Consider the following 10,295-nt stretch of genomic DNA (forward strand, 5'->3'; position numbering starts at 1 on the left):
CTGGGGAGGCACCACTTAGGCAAGTAGAGTACAAAACACACCAGAAACTTTGGGCAATACCCTACCCATCTCTTGATGTAACCATGGGGTGCCTCCCAGGTCTACACTGATATTTTTAGCAGTGTAGTGTCCCGCTATCTCCTCACTACCAGCACCTTTCCTCACTGCATGGAACTACATGCACTATATACACTGCCGCAAGCGTACACAAGGGCTTGGACATCAGCCACAGCTGGACTTCACGACTTACTATACAGCAGAATTATATTCAAGATTTAATGCATCAACCGAAAGGCTCAAGAAAGCATGTATATGTACAGGTTTTGCTTGATGGTTTGAAGTATACTTGTTTATTGTTCTTAAACGTCTAAGATTCTTCCTGCGCACCTTCTTCTGCGAAGTCTCTCAGTCATTTCTGCCCTTCTAGATTGTGTTCTACAAAAACATAGTACAACCACACTACAAATGGATTGCCCCAGGGTGCACTGAGTTAAAATCAAAGCGATTTTAATCACATATTTTAATCACGACTGAGATCAGCAAGCAGAAAACCTTGATTTGAATCATCAATTTTAAACTTGTTTTGCATTTGTACCTTTTAGTTATTTTCCAAAAGAAAGATTGATTCTTATTGGTTGGAAACCATTAAAACATGTTGATTTGCAACAAAATATAGCCTTTACACCACACTTGATGCTTCTTTTTTCTAACCAGGAAGATGCACTACACCTCTATACATATTATTTAAGCAATTATATTGCTTAAATATATGTATTCAGAGTCTAAATTTTTACATTGTCTGTTATGTTAGAAAGCAACAAATAACATTTCTTATTTATTAGATGATTGTTTTTTGCTTGTGATTTGGGTTAAGATCTATTTAGATGGAAATTCAAAATCAATTAAAATGCACTAAAACAGTGTTTTAAAATGTTTTTCATTCGTTAAAGATATCTTAAACATGCTGGATACAAAAGGAAAAAAGTTTATCAGAAAGCTCATCAAAACATGTTTTGCATATAAAACTAACTGACTTACTAAACTAAAAAAGTATTATCTATACTTAGTCAACTGAATTGATTGCTACCATGTCTTTCAAGATTTTAGAACTAGCAGATCTCACCCTCTCCAACTTCATTTTTATTCATAGATTGGAAGAGGAAAACAAGCTTTTCTGCTTTTTCAACTCCCAATTTGTTTCTTAACTTTGAATAGTCATTGACCTGAACTAGCTGAATAAACTGAAATGAAGAAAATATTCTCCCAGTACCTGCAATAGAGGCTACTGCTGTCAAAAGCTGGGTTAGCCCTTCAACAAACTCTGGTTCCAGGTGCTTAGCCAGTGACTTCCACCAGTGCAGTGGTCTGACTTTCTTTAAAATTAGGCAGCAAAGATGTACTTCTTAATATTATTTTTTGGTGTTTAATTTAAATGATTGTAATAGATTACAGTATGTTTAGGCCTTAACGAAGGTTGTCAATTTCCAATAGGTTTATTTTTAAAAAATAAACATTCATTTAATTTAAATAAAAGAGTCTTTTTGTAAAATCATCAATTTTTATCCATCTTGCATAGCCCCTGAATAATCAAGAACCAGTTCTGTGCACTCAAACTCACCAAATATTCCTTCTATATAGTTCGATCATCACATCCAGAGATATCTTGGCTGCAGTAGGGTTGCTGTCTCTTAACATAGTATACATGAAGTTCTGCAGTGTCTTAAGAAGAAATTCGGAAAATGATCAGTGAGTTTGAAAAAGTTTTTATAATAAAAAGCATTCATAGTAAACCTGGAGGCCAGCATACTTACTCTATTCACTTTATTGTTCTTGTGTTTGGCATTTAAATTCTTGATGTCTGTTACAATGTGAGTATATAAAGTCTGTAAAGAAAGTGACATGTACAGTAAAGTGAAGTATTTACACTTTGCAGCCTACAAAGTTCATTCCCTAAAGCCCATTCGTACTATCATGCAAGGAGAGCACCAGTTACTATGGCAAAGATGTTTTTTCCAAAGCCACAGTTGGGAGAGGAAAATAAAAGTCATTGGCCCCAATCCTGCAAGAAGATTTATTCACATGCTTAACTTCACACACTGCAAATGGTCCTACTGGCTTCAATAGGGCTACTCACGGCACACAGAGGGCTCGTCTACAAGGGGATGTTAGTGTGGATAAAGTAGAGTGTGACTTTAAAGAACAATCGCTATGCTGCACTAATTCCCCGTGTGGACATTCCAATTCTGCACTGAGTGACTTTTTGCACTTTAGCTTAATCCACTTACAAAGTGAAATAACCGTTTGGTGAACAGCGAGTGGTGGCAAGTTGGGTTATAAATTTACAGTGCACTAGCCTGCCAGACACTATCACTGCAGACCCTGCTACCACATCCTACAAGTTCCGTAGTGCACTTTTATCTAGTCTGGTTTCAAAGCAGAGCAGGTCAATGTGCACTAGAGAACTTTTCATGTGTGGTAGCAGGGTCCACACGGACAGTCAGTGCACAGCACACTAATGCAATGTAGATTTACACCCTAGCTTGCTGCAAACTATTCATCTAGACAAACCCTAAGTTAAACCGCAAAAGGAGAAGAAGAGCGTTCACAAGGGGAGTTAATGTAGAATACCTATTTGGCATGATTTCCTTACGCAGACAAGACCACAGTCTTTGCAGAATAGAGGCCACAGAGAATTGAACATCAAACATAGCTGTAATTACAAAAAAAAAAATCTTGTATTGCTGACATTTCTTTTGCAATTTCAGCTAAGTTTTGACTGACTGTTGTAGTAAGTTTGATTTCAGTCAATTACATTTTCAGGTAGTGATAAATCTTTCTGCAACAAAGAAGGCATTTAAATGTTTATGGCCAGCAGTGCTTTCCATTTACAAGTTTCCCTAAACAACTCAGGAGTTCCTGTTTGGGTACTGTACCTACAACAGAAAAGTCCTCAGTGAATAGGACTGTCTATCCCATAACTTTAGGAATAAACTCCTGAATTCTATTTCAGAAATTAGTATCATGTAGGGATGTAGAACAAATTCTAACTTATGCCTAGACAATTATCCACAGTATCTCCAAGAGAGATCAGATATGCTGATTTTTAAATCAATGTAATTATGTTTATTCCTAGTACACCTATGACACACCGTAACCCACGTTCACCACTTTTATATGGTTATGTTCTATTTTGTACAAAGTACTCCTTGTGAGATCTCATTTGAAAACTCAATCTGCTGAATATTATGATCCTGGTGAAATGTGTGCAACAACACTGCATGTAAAATAATGATTGTTACTGAAACATGTTGTAATTCTGGGTAATGTCCACAAACCAATTTCTCAGAGACAAAGACGCCTTAGCATGCCAGCAAAGTGCTAAAGAGTCATTACCAGCTTAATCGGACATTCTCCAGAAGGCCGGAGGGTGGGAGATGGGGAGTTGCAAACAAGAAATTTACAATTCATGCGAAGGACAGTTGGGCGCCTACATATACAATGGAACTGCCTGTCCCTATGATCCAGCAAGGATTTTTCCAGCACAAAGGGCTAGGATGTAAGAAGGGAGGTAGGGAGGGGGAATGTCCCTAGCCATCTCTCTGCTCATGAGAGCAATGACTCTACTCATTACCCCTTGTTGGAATGACGAACTATGTATGAACTTGTACTGTCCAGTGGGCTACTGAGCAGTATAAGATGCACACTTCTGGGGAGCAAGGCTGGAGCTGCAGGATACGTGGGTGCCTCTCTGTATGTCATGCATGGATAGCTGGGCATAGCAGTCATGTACTCAGCTGGGAGTGACTTTGCATGCTGGTGGCTGAGAGCGATGGGCCTAGAGAGACGGCTGTTCACCAGCAAAGCAGGGTAAAAGGCATCCCAGGCTGGAGTGCTAAGGGGACACAGCAGTCCACTGGGTCAGATCGCACCCTGGGGAATGTCACACCACCATCATCGGAATGGTATTTCCACTAAATCTTAAATGAGTGGCACACGAGCCCACACAAGGAGTTACAGCTGCTCAGGCCCCATGAAGTCAACGACACCAGCAAATACTCAGAACTTCTAGGAACCAAGCCCGTAACTCTCAATGAGCTGCCAACTCGTCCCGCCCTTTTGGGGGCCGGTGACACACTATTTTATCTCACATTTCAGGTTTCTAAAGCTGGCCCTTTCACACTCACTGTATTTATCCCTGAGTGTCCATCTCCATAATATTTGGTCACAGGCACATCAAGCTGCTAAAAGCCCAAATACCCTAAAATCTTTGCTAGTGGAACCAACAGAATTACAATAAAATGATATATTTAGCTACCGGGAACAGCAAACAGGCTGTCTGGTGCTGCTGAATTGCCTGTGCTTCCTTCTCATAAGACAGGGAAAAACACGGCCAAGAGGCTCACCAAGGACATAAAACCAATTCTTATTTTGCAGCTTACTTTTCGTAGAAGTTTATCATGGCAGCGCAAGAGTTCAAAGAAGAGTTCCAGCAAACTTGTAGGGTTTATGAGATTCTTGTTTCTTAATAAGATCAGAGCTTTGCAAAATGTCTGCAACAAAGAAGCAGTGACCAGAATCACAATTTGAAAATGACTAAGGGAGCATTTATTATTCATCTACACACACACACAAAGTCAGGCCCAAATCCCGCTTAGACTTTTACACATGCTTAATTTTTCCACACAAGTAGTTCCAGCAAAGTCAACAAGACTGTTCACAGTACATTAAGCATGTGTATTAGTCTTTGAAGGATCTGGACAAAGATGTGCTACTGGAGACCAGAGTTGCTAACTGTGTGGTGGTCCTCAAAACCAGAGTACCACTTCTCTACCAACAGGACCACTCTGGCCTTGATTTTTGGATACCCAATTTGAGGCATCTTGAAGGAGTCCGATTTTCAGAAAGCTGGGCACTGAAAAACTGAGGCACACAAAATTAATAGTCACTTAGGACAATGTAAGCCCCTGCTTATACTGTAAAATAAATTTCTGCACAGAATCCTCTTGAAGACCTTATCGATATATATCAGTGCTTTAAATGTCAGACTTACCATTCGAAGATCTGCATCCAAAACAGTGTGGTTGTAAGAAAGCAGTTCTTTCAACTGCTGCGGAAAATCAACAAGATGTTCTGGATAGCAGTGCCCAACCTGTTTAAAAAATTAATCTTTATTGAAATCCCTATAATAAACTCTAACAGTGTAACAACGGCATATTTGCCTGAGTGTATCTGATTCTGTAAAAAATACCCCTTAACCAAATATACATTAAATGATGATTAACTTTTTCAAATTTTGTTGATGTGCAATATATCTTTGAATGCTGAAGTTTCTATCATTAACTACCTACATAAAAGCTCACTCCTTTATTAAAGGATTAAAAGTGCTGTAAAATCTGTATGTTCAATGCATTTAAAGGTGATCTGCAACACGTATTCCAAAAAAAGATAATTTTAAGTAAGAAATTCCATTTAGCATCACTATAATGTTTCAGAATCATTCTGGAACAAAACACCTATTAAAAATTTTCCTGATGCAATGTAGTCTGTCAAATAGGACTCAACTGGGTTATTGTTTGTTCTTTAAACAAACAGTTCAATTTTTTAAATGTTTTATTTTTGCCATTTTATACTATAATCCACAGAAAGCAACACTGGAGAACAGAAATTAAAAAAAATATATTACAATCTTCTTGTCAGTTATTTATCACCTGCTCCTAGCTATATTGGCCATCTGTATATAGCTTACACTTATTTCATTGGAGGGAAAGGATTTGCAGGTCACTTTTAATAGTTCTATGTGTTGCTTTTCCCTAGAATTACAGAATTTTACCTGTGCCAAGAAGATCACCAATTCAGCCAGCTCCTTCCTGGGCTTATCGGGCTGGAGTTTGAAAATCTCCACATTGGACTGGTAGTGACGATACTGCTGGAGAAACTGAAACACAAATATGGCATTTCATTCTTAGCTGTCATTACTGGATAAGATAGCTTCTCAGTATCAAGGGATCTAAGGTCCCCATTCTGCTCCACCTGAAAACTGCAGCAAAACTATCTGTGACTTCAGTGGTACAGAATCAGGCCCTTAGAAACCATTCAGGTCAGAAAATCCCCCTCGAAATGGCACGCTTTTTAGCGTACGCGTAACATGCCTCAGGCGGCATGTGACCAGGATTCATCATCGACAACAGTGTGCTGGTTGGATCATTAGCTTCTCTAGCTTGGGAAGGGTACCGAAGGGGAGTGTGATGTGAATGCTGCTCCATGCCCCCTGAAATGGCACTGAGTCCCTTTAAATAGAATTATAATTTCCCTGTGACATTCAAGCCAAGCAGCTTTTGATGATACATCTCAAGTGTCTCAGTGATGTGATTAACAGCTTATCCACGTGAGACGGGTGTATGTCCCTTATTAGGGTGAGAAATTAATATTTACAGTGGGGCACAGAGGCACCACTCAAAGTTAGGTTAGCATTCTGCTAGAAACTGCATGGACCCCCTGGCCCTGACCTTGCAAAGATTTTATGCACTGGGAGTAATCAAGCACATGCTTAAGTTTTGCAGGACTGGGGAGCAGCAGAGCACAGTCCCCGTCCAGAAGAGTATGCATCAGAAGCTGGTAAAGCACAAATAGTTGCAGTGCAGGTATAATGCATGCACATTGCCTACAGGCAGGAGAGAGACCAGTGTTGCATAATGCCACTTTAAACCATCATTGTGGTGTGGAGAATTCCTGAGGTTTAAAATTCTGGTTTCAACTCAACCTCTAACCACAGGAGAGACAGGTCTGGATACCTTCCTCGCTGTCCTATTGACCATATGTACATTGGGAGAATTGCTGTGTTTAACATCAAGGATCAAACAGAACAGCTCCCTCGTCCCAAATCTTATGTTCAACATGATTGTTCCACTGGCATAGACACTATCTTGGACCACGCAAATGCCAGCGGGCTAACCATTTTTAACACTGATCTGTGTGAAATGAATGAGAGTAGAAATATATTTACAATTTCTCTTCTTTGTGCATCTGACAACACTTAGAGCTTATCTACCACTTAAGTCGATGTAATGTATGTCACTCAGGGGTCTGAAAAAACCATGCCCCTGAGCAACACAAATGACATCGACCTAAATGCTGTCCCCACCAGCACTAAGTCGGCAGGAGACGCTCTCCTGACTATAACACAGCTTTTGTCTCTTGTGGAGGTGGAGTAATTATGCCAATGGGAGGGCGCTCTCCTATCGGCGTAGCGCATCTTCACCCAACGCACCAATGTAGCAGGATAGTGCAGATTCACCCTGAACGTCTTACCAGTTTTGATGTCTCCCTTATCATTGGTCAGTTTCAGATGTCTGGGTGGAACTTTCAGTAGTAGCAAGAGGGAAGTTTTTATTTTAAAAAGAAATAGGCAATTATAGGACTACAAGAACTGGTAAGGGAACTCAGGGCTGACATTCTAGCTTTTTTAAGAAGCTAAAATGATGGCAAGCTGGCAGTTTAAGGGCTCGCCAAATGCTTGTACGACAACTCTGAATAAGATGCAATAGCTGTTCTTTAATACTTCCAGGAGTACACAAGCCCAAAGGCAACTTTTAAAGTCTCTCTTAGGCACTGATCTACACACAAAAGTTGTACCACATTAACTATACTGGCACAGACTTTGCAGCAGAACTGCCTGTCACCCCTCCACCTCTATGGATGCAGTTATACTAGTACAGCAGTGCTTCATAATGGCATAGCTATTCCCCTAAAGGAAGACAAATAAACCACACCAACATAAGGCACCTTTATACGGGTATAACTAAATCGGTAAAAATATCACCCCTAACTAAAACAGTTAAATTGCTGGCAAAAAAGGTGTCTAGCCAGGGCTAAGGCCCTGGTTCAGCTTGATGCTTTAGCACATGTCTAATTTGAAGCACGTAAAGTCACACTGAGTCCAAGGGATCCGGGCCCATGTCAGAAAGAGAATGAGGCAACGTGCTGTCTTATAACCCACCATCTCTGGTAAAAGCAGCTGTATCTTAACAGGAGGAAAAGTGCGGTTTTACATCAAAACACCTAACTCCGGCTAGCGCCGACAAGGCACCTCCATGTAGCCAGCCGAGCTGAGAAGCACAGTGCCTCGTCGCCACTAGAATTTCACTCCCATCATCGTCCAACTAGTTATGGCCAGGTAAACACGCCCTTTCTGAGCAAGGGCATACAGCCCTTTGGGGTCAGGGGGGCTGCGGTGTGGGCGTGACACTGAGTGGGGGTCACTCTGGTTACCTTCCCAGGACTCGAAGAGGAGCTCTGACGCTCGCCAGCCTGCACCTTCCACCAGCAGAAGCTGGTCCATTAAGAGATATTACCTTCCCCACCCTGTCCCTCTCTGGCACCCGCGGGCCACAACAAGCGGTCTCACTGCCCTTCGGGCCTCCCAAGGGAAAGAGACCTCTCCATGCTGCGGACTCTGCTTTGCGCACTAAGAATGGGGGCTGTGCCCGGGGCGGACTCCCCCCGGCGGAGGGGGGATCTCGCTCTCTCACCTCCTCGGTATAAGCCGGCGGGTCCCGCTTGATCAGGTTCTGCAGCTGGGGCAGGTTACTGGGCAGCTTGTTGTTGTTGCGACCAGACATGGTTGCTGGAGCCCGGCCGCTACCGCCTACGAGACACTCTGCTCTTCCCGGAACAACCACGTGGGCTACTCCTGGGCGCCGCCATCTTGACTTCCGGCGCTAGGGGAGCCGCAGAGGGGCAAACTTTTTACAAAAGCAACTGCACGTGCGTTATTCTGGGTCTGGCCTGCTGGGAGCTGCCTGCGCCCCCTACAGGCAGAGAGCGCAGCGGCCCAGGAGGGCGGCGCTAGAGATGGGGTCGTTGGGGCAAGCACAGCGATAGGTGCAGAATGCTTCATTACAGTGTTCCTGGTTAATAGGAATTCGTTGTATTAAAGGGAAGGAGCTGTCCCTGGCCAGCGGAGAGGGGTTTGCAGCTGGGACCGGCAGGCCCAGTTCCCCTGAGGTGTTGGACACACACCTAGTTCTCGCTGGAATCAGTAGGAATTAGGTACCTACATACTCTGGAGGGTCTGGGCCCCGTGCTGCTCTTCTGGAACCAGCTCCTTTCTGTCAGACCAGGGACGTGCATCTCAGCCCCTTCTCGCTGCTACACCAAGGCAAAGAGCCGCCATGTAAATGGGAATCAGGCCCAGAGCCTTTTCAGGGAGGTGCCTGCCAGTGTGGCACTAGCTTTCCTGCTCCGCTTTGCCAAAGACCAAATGTGTTGACTTGACCTTCGGGAGAAGCTGCAATGCTTATCTATTCTTCCAGGGTTTTCTTTGGGGCAACATGGAAAGGTAAATAGATGAGTGGGGATGGGGTGCAGTTCTAGTGTTAGAGGTGTAGGAGGAGGACTTGATAAAGTGCTGTGGGTTGGATATTGGTTTACCAACATTGAGCTCTCTATACGTGTATTTTTATCAAATTAATATGGTAGGATATTAGCATTAATTCTCAGATGGAGTTAGTCAGCTGTAAATAGAGGTGAAAGTAAGCCAGTGCGGCCTGGTACAGAGTACCAGTAAAAAAAGATGCAGGAGTATACTGGCAAGTAAGTGGAGCATTCAGTACTGGCTTACTTTCACCTCTTTTGGCTGCATAAAAAACAGTTTAAACTCCGAGCTAATAAAAGCTTGGAAAGGGAAACAGTCACATTTGTTTCTCTCCTCCCTCCTCCTCCAGTCAGGCTGCTAACATGGCTAGATTCTGCATTCCGCCCCCTCCCCAATGCACTCAGCAGGGGCTCCCCTCTAGCTTGTAGCCAGGTCCAGCTTCGGGGGTTTTGCCACCCCAAGCAGCAGAAAAAAAAAAAAAAAGCCGCTATCGCGATCTGTGACAATTCAGCGGGAGGTCCTTCGCTCCAACCAGGAGTGAGAGACCCTCCACTGAATTGCCGCCGAATAGCTGGACATGCCGCCCCTCTCCGGAGTGGCCACCCCAAGCAACTGCTTGCTAAACTGGTGCCTGGAACCAGCCCTGCTTGTAGCAGGGGGACTGGCTGAGGGAGAAGCCTCCCCAGGATGCCTGCTGCCTGCATAAGAACAGTTTGAATTTAGCTGTTCACTCCACAGTTCAGACAGAGGAATAGGGGCCATTTCTGGCATCCTTGTTAATTACACTCACAGTTGTTGGGGGGTGAGGGTGAGACCAAGGTGGAGGCAGAATACAATAGGCATTTGGCTGCACAGCTTAAATCCAGAGCTAATAAAAGCCAGTGGAAGGGGAAAAGTCACTGTCACATCCATTTCTCTCCTC

The 10,295-nt window shown here is 43.2% G+C and overlaps 1 protein-coding gene across 1 annotated transcript in view; it reads right to left on the reverse strand.

Moving 5' to 3' along the window:
- The window catches only part of SDAD1 (SDA1 domain containing 1), a 33,389-nt gene extending 24,680 nt beyond the window's left edge, over positions 1 to 8,709 (reverse strand). The window contains exons 1-6 of the mRNA XM_030565167.1: positions 8,529 to 8,709; positions 5,831 to 5,935; positions 5,051 to 5,149; positions 4,440 to 4,550; positions 1,812 to 1,883; positions 1,619 to 1,719 (exon numbers count right to left, since the gene is read on the reverse strand). Coding sequence (XP_030421027.1) covers positions 1,619 to 1,719; positions 1,812 to 1,883; positions 4,440 to 4,550; positions 5,051 to 5,149; positions 5,831 to 5,935; positions 8,529 to 8,618 — 578 coding nt within the window. The 5' untranslated portion in view covers positions 8,619 to 8,709. The remainder of the gene's footprint in view (positions 1 to 1,618; positions 1,720 to 1,811; positions 1,884 to 4,439; positions 4,551 to 5,050; positions 5,150 to 5,830; positions 5,936 to 8,528) is intronic.
- Positions 8,710 to 10,295: the final 1,586 nt, after the last annotated feature.

Source organism: Gopherus evgoodei, chromosome 5 (assembly GCF_007399415.2).
Source record: "Gopherus evgoodei ecotype Sinaloan lineage chromosome 5, rGopEvg1_v1.p, whole genome shotgun sequence".
Taxonomy (NCBI): domain Eukaryota; kingdom Metazoa; phylum Chordata; order Testudines; family Testudinidae; genus Gopherus; species Gopherus evgoodei.